General features: G+C 40.8%; 9 protein-coding genes across 9 annotated transcripts; 3 read left to right on the top strand and 6 right to left on the bottom strand.

Annotated features, from left to right (window-relative positions):
• Window positions 1-345: 345 nt before the first annotated feature.
• Window positions 346-708, bottom strand: Cbr-hpo-37 (the record flags this gene model as incomplete). Its single annotated transcript, XM_002647779.1, has 2 exons — window positions 346-440; window positions 495-708. 2 exons carry the CDS (start codon window positions 706-708, stop codon window positions 346-348), a joined length of 309 nt encoding a protein of 102 aa, XP_002647825.1.
• Window positions 709-908: 200 nt separating this feature from the next.
• Window positions 909-1,318, top strand: CBG23607 (the record flags this gene model as incomplete). The annotated part of the gene is made up of 2 exons (XM_002647778.1): window positions 909-1,122; window positions 1,224-1,318. 2 exons carry the CDS (start codon window positions 909-911, stop codon window positions 1,316-1,318), a joined length of 309 nt encoding a protein of 102 aa, XP_002647824.1.
• A 762-nt stretch (window positions 1,319-2,080) lies between these two features.
• On the bottom strand, window positions 2,081-2,861 carry CBG23606 (the record flags this gene model as incomplete). Its single annotated transcript, XM_002647777.1, has 3 exons — window positions 2,081-2,185; window positions 2,231-2,416; window positions 2,460-2,861. The coding sequence occupies 3 exons, from the start codon at window positions 2,859-2,861 to the stop codon at window positions 2,081-2,083; spliced, it is 693 nt and encodes a 230-aa protein (XP_002647823.1).
• Window positions 2,862-3,479: 618 nt separating this feature from the next.
• CBG23605 lies at window positions 3,480-6,835 on the top strand (the record flags this gene model as incomplete). Its single annotated transcript, XM_045236706.1, has 12 exons — window positions 3,480-3,881; window positions 3,925-4,110; window positions 4,156-4,215; window positions 4,635-4,665; window positions 4,719-4,802; window positions 5,133-5,333; window positions 5,386-5,588; window positions 5,631-5,711; window positions 5,760-6,026; window positions 6,253-6,345; window positions 6,396-6,569; window positions 6,725-6,835. 12 exons carry the CDS (start codon window positions 3,480-3,482, stop codon window positions 6,833-6,835), a joined length of 1,893 nt encoding a protein of 630 aa, XP_045091120.1.
• An 85-nt stretch (window positions 6,836-6,920) lies between these two features.
• Window positions 6,921-7,320, bottom strand: CBG23603 (the record flags this gene model as incomplete). The annotated part of the gene is made up of 2 exons (XM_002647774.1): window positions 6,921-7,015; window positions 7,059-7,320. 2 exons carry the CDS (start codon window positions 7,318-7,320, stop codon window positions 6,921-6,923), a joined length of 357 nt encoding a protein of 118 aa, XP_002647820.1.
• A 147-nt stretch (window positions 7,321-7,467) lies between these two features.
• Window positions 7,468-8,257, bottom strand: CBG23602 (the record flags this gene model as incomplete). The annotated part of the gene is made up of 3 exons (XM_002647773.1): window positions 7,468-7,572; window positions 7,618-7,803; window positions 7,847-8,257. 3 exons carry the CDS (start codon window positions 8,255-8,257, stop codon window positions 7,468-7,470), a joined length of 702 nt encoding a protein of 233 aa, XP_002647819.1.
• Window positions 8,258-9,073: 816 nt separating this feature from the next.
• On the bottom strand, window positions 9,074-9,488 carry CBG23601 (the record flags this gene model as incomplete). Its single annotated transcript, XM_002647772.1, has 2 exons — window positions 9,074-9,168; window positions 9,215-9,488. The coding sequence occupies 2 exons, from the start codon at window positions 9,486-9,488 to the stop codon at window positions 9,074-9,076; spliced, it is 369 nt and encodes a 122-aa protein (XP_002647818.1).
• Window positions 9,489-10,161: 673 nt separating this feature from the next.
• Window positions 10,162-10,612, top strand: CBG23599 (the record flags this gene model as incomplete). Its single annotated transcript, XM_002647771.1, has 2 exons — window positions 10,162-10,471; window positions 10,518-10,612. The coding sequence occupies 2 exons, from the start codon at window positions 10,162-10,164 to the stop codon at window positions 10,610-10,612; spliced, it is 405 nt and encodes a 134-aa protein (XP_002647817.1).
• Window positions 10,613-11,389: 777 nt separating this feature from the next.
• CBG23597 lies at window positions 11,390-12,043 on the bottom strand (the record flags this gene model as incomplete). The annotated part of the gene is made up of 2 exons (XM_002647770.1): window positions 11,390-11,523; window positions 11,572-12,043. 2 exons carry the CDS (start codon window positions 12,041-12,043, stop codon window positions 11,390-11,392), a joined length of 606 nt encoding a protein of 201 aa, XP_002647816.1.
• Window positions 12,044-14,526: the final 2,483 nt, after the last annotated feature.

Raw genomic sequence — 14,526 nt, 5'->3', positions numbered from 1 at the left:
ATTCCTATTTTCAGTATTTCCAAAACTTCAGAGTCAACCTACAAAGCGTACATAGTGAAAAAGAATTGAAGAAAAATACGGAAGCCAATTGATAAATATTCTTGGAGGACTGTGAAACTTTTACCATTTTTGGGAAACGAGATAACCCACACATTTATATACAAACTACTGTCCGATTATATTTTGAAAAACTAGAAAACACGGAAACGGTTTGAGAGAGAGAGAGAGAGAGAGAGAGAGAGAGAGAGAGAGAGAGAGAGAGAGAGAGAGAGAGAGAGAGAGAGAGAGAGAGAGAGGGTGTAGGTTTAATTCGATTTATTGGATTATAGAAACATAAACCAAAAATTAATGCTTTCTCTGCTGGAATCTTCTGATTGGTTGAAGAGCACGACGCTGGAACTTTCGGTTCTTCATGGTACGAGCCTTGGCACGTTTGCGGACTGAAATTTTTAAAAAATCAAGTTATCCAAAATTCCGAAAAAAAAATTAGTCACATTCAGATTGAGAGTCCTCCTCGTTGTAGACGCTGGTTTCATCGGAAATGCTGATGGATGGAGCTGGAACCGCAGAGTAGGTTGGAGCAGCTGGATACTTTGGAAGTGGGTAGGATGGTGGAGTTACGTAGCTTGGCGTTGTAGGGTAGGCAACCGGGTATCCACATTGAGCCAAGATGACCAAGAGAGAGGAGAAGACGATGAGGGTGCGCATTGTTGAATGAAGGAATGACGGACTCTACAGTTTCCCATGCTTCTTTTATACTCCTCGAAACCTTCAACCTCTGGTGAACTAATAACTTTCGTAAAGCGTAGTTTCCTTTATTAGGGCCATTAATGTTCAAAGTTGAAAGTTTCAAACCAATCAAAGTTCATATAAAAAGCAAAACATTGAAAGTCAAAACTCCAGTCCCTATGCGTTCCATCATCATATCCTCGGCTCTCCTGATCATCCTGGCTCAGTGTGGATATACAGAAGAGAGCTTTCCAACGACTCCATCCTACCCATTTTCAAAAACCTATCCATCTACTTTCACTTATTCTGAAGTCCCTATATCTCTGCCAGCTTCTGGTGTTTCCGGGTACTACACAGAAGATCACTTTGAAACTTCAACTGTGTCTTCGTGGTGTAAGTCGATCTTCTTCAACGAGGAGAGATCTGAATCTTCTACCACTTCGGAATGTCTCTAAATTTTCTAATTTTTTTCGATAATACGCACCAATTTTCAGTCCGCAAACGTGCCAAGGCTCGTGCCGCTCAAAACCGCAAATTCCATCGTCGTGCTCTTCAACCAGTTCGAAGGTTCCGCATGAAGAAGCACTGATTCTCTTTTCTAAACTTTATTATTTTTTTCATAACAGTTTATCAGACAATAAAAAACAATCACTCCTTTAATTGGCACCCTTCAAATGACATTTAAAAAAATGAAAATTGCATGTTCGATAGTATATTTCATATATGTGGATGGCCGGGCCGGCCAGATCACCTCAAAACCCTCGGCCCGGGCCGGCCCGCTTGGCAGGCCATCTTTTCCACAAGTATGGTATATTTACAGAAATTATGTACAAGACAAATAAACAAGTCAGGAAGTATCGTTATGAGAAAGTTAGACAGCTGGCGCTCCATCAACTGGAATGGAAACTTTTGGAATCTGTCCGTTTTGGAGAGACTTGACCACTTGTGACGCGATGAAAAAGTTAATGTCGACTTCCTGAAAAGAGAATATTTAAAAAAGTAGAGTCAGTGTCCGCACCTCACACTTGCTGATAAGAACAATACTATTCAATTCATCCTATCATGTAACCCCCGGTGAGTTTGTCCACTCTCTTATCTTTAGATGTCTGTTCAGCTTTGCTAAATTCCTCAATAAACGTTATGGCTGAAGCTCGTATTTCGACTTTAGCATAAAAGATACAGGCTAAGGGCTAGACATAAGCATTAGATCTTTCAACCAATTAGAAGGTTTCGTGTATCAGGTACTCCCTAAATTGGCCTTAAAAGAAAGAAAATTGCATGTTCGAGGGTTTATTTACGAAAATTATGTACAAGACAAATAAACAAGACAATTAATATCGTTAAGACAAAATTAGACAGCTGGAGCTCCATCAACTGGAATGGAAACTTCTGGAACCTGCCCGTTTTGGAGAGACTTGACCACTTGTGACGCGATGAAGAAGATAGTGTCGACTTCCTGAAAAAAGCTCACATTACAGAAAGCATTAACAGCAAATCTTACAATTGGAGACTTCTGTCTCAATTTGTCAATAGCATCCTTCTGTTGAGCAATGGATTGGTCTTTATTCTGGAGAATATCAGTCAAGTCCTCGAAAACTTTTCCAAGACTGGTAAGAACATTGGCGATTCCATCGAGAAGTTCATGAACAAGATCGGCAACGGTGGCAAGAAGATCGGAAAGAAGGTTCTGAAAATAATAGAAATGCAAAATATCAATTGAGTCTACTAACATCATCAATCTTTCCAGACAACAAATCAGTCAGCTTGTCAGTGATTTCATTGATATTAAGGCTTGTGTTGGAGAGAAGTTCAATAACTTGAGGAAGAATATCCGATGGAACCTTTTGGAGGAAGTCAAGCAAGAACTGTGGGAGTGTGGTGATGTCTCCAAGAATTGGCAATCCCAAGCCACCTGGATTTCCCCCGAGAATACCCAGAAGTCCACTGAGAGCGTTTTCATTGTCTCCGAGAAGTCCCTTCAAGATTCCACCGAGTCCATTTTCTCCAAGAAGTCCTCCGACAAGTCCACCGAGTCCTCCTTCGTCTCCTCCTAATCCCAGCAATCCACCATGAGCACCAGAAACCAGAGCAATAGAAGCGACGACAGCGAAGACGGCTTTGAAGGAGTACATTCTGAAAATTTTCAAAAATTGAACTGATTGATAAAATGTGATAGAAAGAATGATATACTTTTACCACTGCAAAATGCTCGTTTTATATACCCAAATGCTAGAGAAAGATTTGAATAATACGGTTAAAAAAAATGTTGTCAACTGTGAGATTAGTTTTTGAGCAACAGAATGTTTTGAAATTATGTAAAAATTGGTTTTTGTCTGAAAATGGTTACTTGTCAGGCTTAATAGCAATTTTTATCGAAAAAGGAAATGCTTAAATATAATCGGAACTAGATCAGACAGTAGTTGCATAATTCAGTCTCCTGGTATCTTACATAATTCTATCTAGGTACATTTTTTGATAATGATTGCTGGCCAACTGTTTTTTATGCAAATCCATAGTAGAAACATTATTTTGAGTGACCGTCTGGTGTTCGAAAATCACCGATTTTGAATAAATTTCTAGTGGAGAATACTGAAAATAGAAAACAAAGAGTTGCTCAAAAATTAATCTGATCGTAATGTTTCAGACAAAGATCATGTCTTGAAAAGTAGTATAAAATATCGGAGTCAGCAAATGAGAAGTCATCAACTCTTTTAGTTACCATTTCTATTTAAAAACTCCTATATTTCAGAATGTACTCCTTCAAAGCCGTCTTCGCTGTCGTCGCTTCTATTGCTCTGGTTTCTGGTGCTCATGGTGGATTGCTGGGATTAGGAGGAGACGAAGGAGGACTCGGTGGACTTGTCGGAGGACTTCTTGGAGAAAATGGACTCGGTGGAATCTTGAAGGGACTTCTCGGAGACAATGAAAACGCTCTCAGTGGACTTCTGGGTATTCTCGGGGGAAATCCAGGTGGTTTGGGATTGCCAATTCTTGGAGACATCACCACACTCCCACAGTTCTTGCTTGACTTCCTCCAAAAAGTACCATCGGATATTCTTCCTCAAGTTATTGAACTTCTCTCCAACACAAGCCTTAATATCAATGAAATCACTGATAAGCTGACTGATTTGTTGTCTGGAAAGATTGATGATGTTAGTAGACTCAATTGATATTTTGCATTTCTATTATTTTCAGAACCTTCTTTCCGATCTTCTTGCCACCGTTGCCGATCTTGTTCATGAACTTCTCGATGGAATCGCCAATGTTCTTACCAGTCTTGGAAAAGTTTTCGAGGACTTGACTGATATTCTCCAGAATAAAGACCAATCCATTGCTCAACAGAAGGATGCTATTGACAAATTGAGACAGAAGTCTCCAATTGTAAGATTTGCTGTTAATGCTTTCTGTAATGTGAGCTTTTTTCAGGAAGTCGACACTATCTTCTTCATCGCGTCACAAGTGGTCAAGTCTCTCCAAAACGGGCAGGTTCCAGAAGTTTCCATTCCATTGATGGAGCTCCAGCTGTCTAATTTTGCCTTAACGATATTAATTGTCTTGTTTATTTGTCTTGTACATAATTTTTGTAAATAAACTATCGAATATGTAATCAATGACGTCACACCCATTCTTCTTTCCTAGAAGCCAAGTATTGCTCATTATTGATTAATTTTGGTAAACGCGACGCGTTCATCCACCAGTCCTCCTTTGCTTCAAAAAACGAGCGCATTTTTCCTCCATTTAATGTCACAACTGACCTCTAGAGTGATTGATTTTTTTTTTCTCTTTTTCTCTTTTTCTCTTTTTCTCTTTTTCTCTTTTTCTCTTTTTCTCTTTTTCTCTTTTTCTTTTTTCCCCATGCGTCTTTTTTTCAAATTTCCCGCTTGTTTTAACATTCAAATCTTCAGATCTCAAAATGTTTACCGAACGGGTTCAAAGGTTCGATCTCAACTCAGGCTGTGAATTGAGATTTGTCGCCAACAATTGTTCAGACATTTCCTTGGAACTTTTAAATGGATATGTCGAAATCTTCGGGACCGAACTGATACCAAATCAGAAATATGTTTTTCCAGCCAGTGAGTTTTTTTTTTGAAGAAGTAAAGGGCAGTAGAGTTGTTGAGGTTTTTTGGGTTACCCCAAAACCAGTGGGCCTTTACACTGTCAAGTTTGAGCTCAATTATCTCGCCTTCTATGCAAGATATCAAAAAAGTCTCAACGGATAAAATGTTGGTCAGGATATGATAAACAATTTATCAATTGACAACTTTTTGATATCTTTGACAGTAACCGAGATGAATCGGCTAAAAGTTAGGGACCCTTCTATTACGGATTTTACTATCCCGCAAGTTCAAATCCTTGTGAAGCTCCCATAAGCACTTTCAAATCTTAAAAAAATGATTTTCCAGAGTTCCGCGCAGCAGTTTTCTCATGGACTGGTGGCACTATCGAAATAAAAGGAGGTACAGAAAGTGCCTATATATCATCTGAGAGTACTGCAATGGTCGTCTACCTGAACATCCATGCAACTCTAGAAAAACTACGGAAAGATCGAGAGGCAAGCGGCAAAGACACTGGAGTCACCCAGAGAGGGCCAAGAATTCTGTTAGGTACAGTATCTTGGTGTTGTAATCTTCAAAAAAAAACTAGTCAAGCTTTCAGTGGGACCAACAGATGTTGGTAAAACTACAGTATCTCGAATCCTGTGTAACTATGCAGTTCGAAAAGGAGGAACTCCCATTTTGGTGGATCTTGATGTTGGACAGAACAATATATCGGTTCCCGGATCCATTAGCGCTATGTTGGTACAAAAAACCGCAGATTTTGTTGATGGGTTTGAGAGGAACATGCCTTTGGTTTTAAATGTAAGCTTAGTTTCTTTTGTTGGATTTAAGAACATATTTTAGTTCGGACACACATCTCCAGGAGAGAATCTTCCACTTTACGAAGCCCTCCTCAAGGCGCTTGCCACCACGATGAATGGTCAGGTATGACCATAAAATACAGAGAATGTAATCTCGAAAATTCTATTTAAGATAGAAGAGAATCCAGCAGCTAAACTAGGTGGAATGATAGTTAACACTTGTGGATGGGTTGATGGAGGCGGCTACACATGTATTCTGAAATCAGCAGCCGCATTTGAAGTGGATGTAGTCGTGGTAATAGATCACGAACGACTATACAACGTTCTCAGAAGAGATCTCCCGGATTTTGTGACAGTGACACATGTGCCAAAGTCAGGAGGAGTGGAGCAGAGACCAAGACGCATCAGGAAAATTGCGAGGAAAGAAAATGTACATCGAGTAAGAACCATTGAGTCCACTTTGCGCTCAATTATCTCAATTCCTGTAAAAGATATGAACATATGGAAACTAGAAAAATGTTTATCATAATATCAACAATATTTTATCAGTTGACAACTTTTTGATATCTTTCCCAAAATCGAAGATAATTGAGCTCAGAGTTCATCGTTTGGATGGGCTTCCATTAGAGCGAATACGGTAGCTACCACCTAGGGGTTTTTTTCAGTACTTCTACGGGACCAGCTCCAACCAATTGTACCCATTCACCTTGGATCTTTCATTCGATGCTGTAGTTCTTTGCAAAATTGGAGTAGAGCCGGTTAGTTCAATTAATTTTGCATTAAATTTAACGATTAATCACTAATTCAGCTTCCTGATTCTTGTCTCTCATTCGGTATGAAAGTGGAGGATCACCGAACAAAAGTGGTCGTTCTAGAACCATCTCTGGAGATCAAAAATCATCTTTTCGCCTTTTCGCGCAGTTCAAATGTCGATGCAAATGTTTTAGCATCTTCGGTTTGGGGATTTTGTGTTGTCACAGAGGTGAGTGTTCTTAAAATTAGGGATATGGAAGTCTCGGAAGTGACACAGGTCGTGGGTAGTTTGACTTGAACCAATCAGTAGGTCGCGGTATCTTACTTTTTCCAAAAATATCCTAATGCTTAAAATATCCTTTTTCAATATCTCTCCAATTTCAGATCGATATGGAGAAAAGATCCCTGACGATTCTATGCCCTCAGAACTCGATTCCATCAAATATCCTGGTTTATTCGGTTGTGACTCATTTGGATGATCAGCTAAGAAGATAACACTGTCATTATTTAATACCTTTATTGAGAAAGAATAAAAACGTTTTTTGAAAGATTAAGGGTATCAAATCGCACATAAAAAAAGTTATTGCTTTCTCTGCTGGAATCTTCTGATTGGTTGAAGAGCACGACGCTGGAATTGGTGGTTGTGGGCGGTGCGGGCCTTGGCGCGTTTGCGGACTGAAAATTGATACGTATTACGAAATTATAAAGGGTTTCTGACATTCAGAAGTGGCAGAAGTGGTAGACTCCTCCTCGCTGAAGAAGCTTGATTCATCAGTAGAAGATGGGAGGGATGCTGGAAGGGATGCAGGAGCAGCCGAATAAGTTGGTGCTGCTGGTGGCACTGGATACTTCTTTGGTTGTGGGTAGGATGGTGGTGGAGTTGGATAGCTTGGAGTTGTTGGGTAGGCGTTGTCCGCAACCGGGTATCCACATTGAGCCAAGATGACTAAGAGAGCAGAGGAGATGATGAAGGAACGCATTGTTGAAGAACAAGTGAACTGATGAATTCAACCGTTCTTCCGATTTTTCGATTTCTGTTTTGGTGCTAGCTGGTCAAAGTTGAAGAATATGAACCTGTATAAAAGAGAAGACAAATAAACAAGACAATTAATATCGTTAAGGCAAAATTAGACAGCTGGAGCTCCATCAACTGGAATGGAAACTTCTGGAACCTGCCCGTTTTGGAGAGACTTGACCACTTGTGACGCGATGAAGAAGATAGTGTCGACTTCCTGAAAAAAGCTCACATTACAGAAAGCATTAACAGCAAATCTTACAATTGGAGACTTCTGTCTCAATTTGTCAATAGCATCCTTCTGTTGAGCAATGGATTGGTCTTTATTCTGGAGAATATCAGTCAAGTCCTCGAAAACTTTTCCAAGACTGGTAAGAACATTGGCGATTCCATCGAGAAGTTCATGAACAAGATCGGCAACGGTGGCAAGAAGATCGGAAAGAAGGTTCTGAAAATAATAGAAATGCAAAATATCAATTGAGTCTACTAACATCATCAATCTTTCCAGACAACAAATCAGTCAGCTTATCAGTGATTTCATTGATATTAAGGCTTGTGTTGGAGAGAAGTTCAATAACTTGAGGAAGAATATCCGATGGTACTTTTTGGAGGAAGTCAAGCAAGAACTGTGGGAGTGTGGTGATGTCTCCAAGAATTGGCAATCCCAAACCACCTGGATTTCCCCCGAGAATACCCAGAAGTCCACTGAGAGCGTTTTCATTGTCTCCGAGAAGTCCCTTCAAGATTCCACCGAGTCCATTTTCTCCAAGAAGTCCTCCGACAAGTCCACCGAGTCCTCCTTCGTCTCCTCCTAATCCCAGCAATCGACCACGAGCACCAGAAACCAGAGCAATAGAAGCGACAACAGCGAAAACGAGTACATTCTGAGAAAGTAGGGGCATTTTCATGTTCTTTTTATTCTGAAATCCGACGATTCCTTATTCTTTGAAAAAATTACAATTTATTCTGAAAATGGTGGAAAATTTCTCTCCTAGTTGTTCTGATCCTTCTCGCCTTGCATCAGATCATCTCCCCAAAAAAAGAAACCCAAAAACTGATATTGAGTACAGATAATTCTGAAGTTGCTAATTTGTTCAAGGTGTGCTCCCAATTACCGTGATAGAATGACCTTTCTAACTTTCAGCTTTGAGCCAATCTATCTTGGCTCTCGTAAGAGATATCAAAAAGTAGTCAACTAACAAAATGTATTTGATCTTATGATAAACGTTTTATCAGTTGGCAACTTTTTGATATCTTTCACAAAGAATGACATATATTGACTCAAAGTTGGCAGTTTGCGAAAAAAAAAGGCATTGATAATTTCTTAAAGGAGGCCAGACACCAACAAAAAAAGTTTTCCTGATATTTTGCATAGACAACCCCCATGAGGGATTGAACTCATGACAGGCAGCTCAGGGGTACAGCGCTGCTACCGGCTGAGCTACGGGGGCGCGAAGGCGCCTGACGACCGATTTTTGCTGTCTCGCCTCCTTTAAATTTCTAATCCATTAGTTGACAACATTTTGTGTTCATTTTTTTGTAGTTCTCTCATTTCTGTAAGTCTTTTCTGAAAGGATACTCAATCCATTTTACATTGTTACAAGAATTCATTGTGGAATTGGAAGAATGGCTAAAAAAGATAATTTTATTTTCAATGAAAAAAAATAGCTTGAAAGATAATGCGTGCAAAAATTCAAGAAAAGACACACTCAAAAAAATTATTGCTTCTTCTGTTGGAATCTCTTGATTGGTTGAAGAGCACAACGTTGGAATTGGCGGTTGTGGGCGGTGCGAGCCTTGGCACGTTTGCGATCTAAATGAAAATATTTTCAAGGGCGAGATACATCTATAAGTTCTACATTCAGAAGTAGAAGCAGCAGTGGTGTACTCGCTGTCTGATGCGACAACTTCAGCGTCAGTTGGTGGAGGTGGTGGTGGTGCAGAGTAGGATGGCTTTTGTGGATATGCTGGTGGGACTGGATACTTCTTTGGAGGAGTAGGATAGGATGGAGTTGTTGGATATCCTGGGGTTGTTGGATAACTTGGGGTGATTGGGTAGGCATTCTCAACGACAGGATATCCACATTGAACCAAGATGACCAGAAGGGCAGATGAGATGATGAGAGAACGCATTGTTGTAGATGATGGGATGGATGGTTTCTAAAGGGTCTTAGAATCATTTTTATAGTAGCAGAACGTTCAACTTTGACCAGTAGAAATTAGTAGAAACCAATTTAATGAGGTTCCATCTGCAGAGATGAGGTGATGTGACCGGAGTAGTGTGACCGGAATTCTTTAGATAGTACTACGAGTGTGTTCTAATCATGTGAAAGGGTGTGTCCATGATAGTTTTGAGAAAACTGATTTGTAGTTCAAGAAGATTCTGTGGAACGTAAAGTACTGTAGGTATTGGAAAGATGGTTCGAGGAAGTTCAAGGACTAGGAAAAAACATTATAATTTAATTTCGAAAAAAATGTTCATCCGTCGTCCATCCGTCCGTTCTCCGTTCGTTCTCCATCCGTTTGTTGTCCGTTCTCCGTGCATCTCTGCTTAAAATCCCTGATCTTCCAAATGTGACTTGTGATGTGTTCTGAAAATCTTCTGAAGTTTGACCGGAAGGTTTCAAGGAACCATTCCATCTCGTTACTAGCAGAAACTCATCATACCGTTCTATACGCCACTCGATTTCCTAATAGGCTATTACCCCTAAAACCTATACTACTACTAGTTTCCAACGGGCAAAAGTCATTCTATAGAACCCATATAAAAGAACCTATCCAGTAGTTCAAAATCATCATTCCAAGAATGCGCTCTCTCATCATCTCCTCTGCCCTCTTGGTCATCTTGGCACAATGTGGATATCCGGTGGCTGAGAATAGCTATCCAACAACTCCAGGATACCCAACTCCACCACCATCCTACCAAACCCCGAAGAAGTATCCAGTTGCTCCAACTTACCCGACCAAACCATCCTACCCATCCCCACCAGTGGATTATGCTCAAAAGCCATCGTACTCCGCTCCACCACCACCACCATCTCCATCTGGGTACATTTCCAGTGACAACGATGTCGCTTCGGATTCCGAGTACACCACCTACGCCCCAACTTCCGAATGTGTGTTTGAGGATTGAATATTGTTCATGAAACTTGTGAATTTCAGACCGAAAACGCGCCAAAGCCCGTACCGCTCAAAACCGAAAGTTCCAGCGTCGCGCCCTTCAACCAATCCGAAGATTCCAGCAAAAGAAACAATAAAGAACTCGAATTGTTGAACTCTTGGATTATGTCTAGAACTGAATAAAACATTTCTTTTAACTTTTTTTGAAACGGAATGAATAAATTCCACTGATATTTGAACTACGAAAATTCCTTTTTTTAGCATTCCCTAAGTCCGTCGTCCGTCCGTTGTTCGTCCGTTGTCCGCCCCTTGTCCGTCCGTGGTCCGTCCGTGATCCGTCCGTGATCCGCCCGTGGTCCGTCCGTGGTCCGTCCGTGGTCTGTTCGTTGTTCGTCCATTGTCCGCCCCATGTCCGTACTTGGTCCATTCATGGTCCGTCCGTGATCCGTCCGTGATCCGTCCGTGGTCCGTTCTTGGTACATTCATGTTCCGTTCGTGGTCCGTCCGTGGTCTGTACGTGGTTCGTCCGTTTTCTGCCTGTTGTCCGTCCGCAGACCGTTTTTGGTCCATCAGTTGTCAAATTCTAATGATACTTGAACTACAAAACTATATCTTTTAGACGAAACATTCGGACAGTCCGTTGTTCGTCCGTTGTTCGTCCGTTGTCCGCCCCTTGTCCGTCTGTGGTCCGTCCGTGGTCCATCCGTTCTCCTTAGATTTATCCGTGCATCTCTGCTTAGGGCCATTTTAAGAAGAAATTTGATAATCTAAAAGTCTTCAAAATCTGAAAATTCTATTTCGTGACCAGAACCTTCAACCAAGATACATCATAAATTGTCAAGAAAGTTTATTCGGAGCAAAAAGTCAAAAGAAAAGGTTTGGCAGTATGTTCTGAAGAAAAAAACGAAAGAAATTTATTGTCTGGCCTTCTTGTGGAACTTGTGGAATCTTCTGATTGGTTGAAGGTGACGACGTTGCTTGAATCGGCGGTTGACAGCGGTACGAGCGCGAGCGCGGGCACGAGCCTTGGCCTTGGCGCGGCGGCGGTCTGAAACATTCAAGTTAAAAGTTTTTCGAAATATATTGGACAACTCACATCCAGACTGGGCACCTCCTCCAACAGCGGAATCCGTAGATGCTGTGTTCTCCTTGTAGGTTCCATAGTTGAGCGAGTTGCCACCAACGATCCCTCCAGATGATAGGGATCCTCCGTAGGTTGGAGAAGAGCCACCTCCATAGGTGGAGCTGAGGGCTGGAGAGCTCTGAACTTGAGAGTCGGTTGGTGGAGATGGTGGAGATCCAGCAACGTCTACAGATTGATCATCAGAGGAGTATCCACTTGGCTTTGGTGGGGGAGGTGGTGGAGGTGCCTGTGGTGGAGCTCCACCGACTTCCACTGCAGTGTGTTCTCTATAGGAATGCTTGGTGGCGTAGGCTCCTGGCGCAGTTGGATACGATCCTTGTTTGGGGACAACATAGGAATCGGGTGCTGTTGGATAGCTACCCTGAGCCGTTGGGTACCCACATTGAGCACCGAGGAATAGGAAAGAGAGAATGAGGAATTTCATGGTTTGATGAGTTTTCAATGCCAAATCTGTGCATTTTTATACCCGTTCGTTCCCCGGTTTCACCTTTGACCACTTCGGAAAACCGGAAGAAAGGGGGGGACACTTTTCTATTCATCACTACTCTTCACACCTTTGGCACCGCCTTGAAACGACCTCCAGTTGGTATGGGGTAAAGAAAGGCATGCAATTTGAAGACTGACAGATGAATTAGTATTGTGGAACGAGATTGAGTTGTTAGTTCCAATTAGAACTTTCTTTTAGATGATTGTGGGGTTCTCATTTTTTCAGCGTTTTGCGGGATGGACCGGTAACGGGATGGACCAGATGTGACTAGAATTACAAAAGTCATGAGTTTCCAAGAAATCAGAATTCTTTGAAAAATAGTAGTTTCCTTATTAGAAGACTTATTAGAAGGAATATTGTTAAAGATTTACTTTTTGTGTACCAAAAAACCTGTAATAAAAGGGCTCCCTAACTTCTATCCTATTTTTCTCAGTTCCTGTCAAAGATATCAAAAAGTTGTCATGTTTATCATAATAAAATAAACATGTTTTCAGTTGAAAATTTTTTAATATCTCTTATAGGAACCGAGATAATTTAGCTCACAATCAAACTTGGGCCCCTATTAAATATTCCGACAGTCCATGGTCCGTCCGTGGCCTATCCGCTGCCCGTCCATTGTCTGTCCGTCCGTAGTCCGTCCGTAAGCCGTCCGCTGTCCGCCCGTTGTCCGTCCGTTGTCCGTCCGCTCTCCGTCCGCTAGCCGTACGCTAGCCGTACGCTAGCCGTCCGCTGTCCATCCGTTGTCCGTCAGTGGGCCATCCGACAGGTTGTGCTATTGTTTTTTTTAATTCAGACTTTGTACACAAGCTAAAAATGGACTTCAAAGTTTTAAAACCAAAATTCAGATACCATCATTTTTCCATTAGTCATTTATTCCATTGAAAAATAAAAAACTTTCCTAAATTTGAACCACTTGAAATTGTAGTAGCAACACTTTTTTTAGTTTTTTTCAAGAACGCAATATAAACAGAACACAGTAGTTGAGTGTTGATGTGTATAGTTTGAACAAGTAGTAAGTAACAAGTAGTAAGTAACTTGGGGGCGAGGATTGCGAGTGCGGCGCCGCGACCGAATGAGCCACGCGGGCAAAGAGGCAGCCGGCGCCCGATTGCATACATAAAGGCGAGGACGCCGGTTGTACGCAGAGTGACATTAAGCGTTGTACACCGTGACGGTAGAATGCATACTCTAGCTACAAAAAAACTACGAAAAATCTCCTGTCTCCCCCACCTTTAAACACTATAAAATTTGATCTCAATTATCTCGGTTCCTGTGAGAGATATCAACAAGTAATCAACTGACAAAATATTGTTAATATTATGATAACCATTTTGTCAGTTGACTACTTTTTGATATCTCTCACAGGAGCCTAGGTAAATTGACTGAAAGTTACGGAGTCATTTGATGGAGTGTTTACGGTACCTAATACAGAAGTGTCCTAACCATGGTTTTTTTTTGTTGTTCTCTGGATGAAATAGCCAACGTCGTACGTCTGGAAATTTGCTTAAAAGCTCTAAAGTGAAATTTTAGTATTCTGAGTTTACCTGTTCAAAATTGATTGGTATAAAATTCGAACAAAATAGCGTTTCCGAAAACATAGGGACAAGTTTCACACCTTTTCAACACGGAAAAGAAGCCCACCCTATTTGGAACCCAATTATCTCATTTCCTGTAAAAGATATCAAAAGTTTTTCAACTGATAAATTGTTCACCATAATATAAGCAATGTTTTATCAGTTGACACATTTTTGATATCTTTTACGAGAAATGAGATGATTAAGCTCAAACATGACAGTGTGGGAGGGCCCTCTATTCAGCCATTTGAGATTATAGCCTATAATTTATAGGTTCAGGTTTTAAGGTAACACTAACTTAAGCAAATTAGAGGAGCTTCCTGTTATTAAGCATCTTTTGAAAGTCCTAACTCTGACTTTTATCAACTTTGAAAATTTTATAAAATTACTGTAGATTTACTGTAACTTTACATCCCATTCCTATATTGCGTTCTCTGACTTTTACCCCTTTTCATGATTTTTATACGTACTTTTTTACTTTGCTTCATTGTAAGGCATTCTTTAAAGTTGTTTAAAGGTCGTTTACCCATCATTACAATCATCCTATTCTCTTTTTTCCAGAGGCTTACACACCTTCCCATAATGTACAATAAACAGTCGATAAAACATGTTACGTTGAACGACTTTTTGCATGATTGCGCAACAAGACAGAAGAAAATCCTAAAGATGCTTTTGGGTGGATTGTGTGTAATCCTGTCTATTTCTCCACTAGGTTAATGATCATGGAAGAGGAGGAAGGAGACCTTATCATGTCCACAAATCGGATTGGATACTTGAAATGAGAGGTAGACATATGGCAGAAAAAAAAGGAGGGAAAAAGGATGGCATACGCTGACAGTTTTACAC

This window comes from Caenorhabditis briggsae, assembly GCF_000004555.2.
Source record: "Caenorhabditis briggsae complete genome, chrV, whole genome shotgun sequence".
NCBI classification, from domain to species: Eukaryota; Metazoa; Nematoda; class Chromadorea; order Rhabditida; family Rhabditidae; genus Caenorhabditis; species Caenorhabditis briggsae.
The sequence above is the reverse complement of the archived record's forward strand: the minus strand, read 5'-3'. Positions and strand labels throughout refer to the sequence as shown.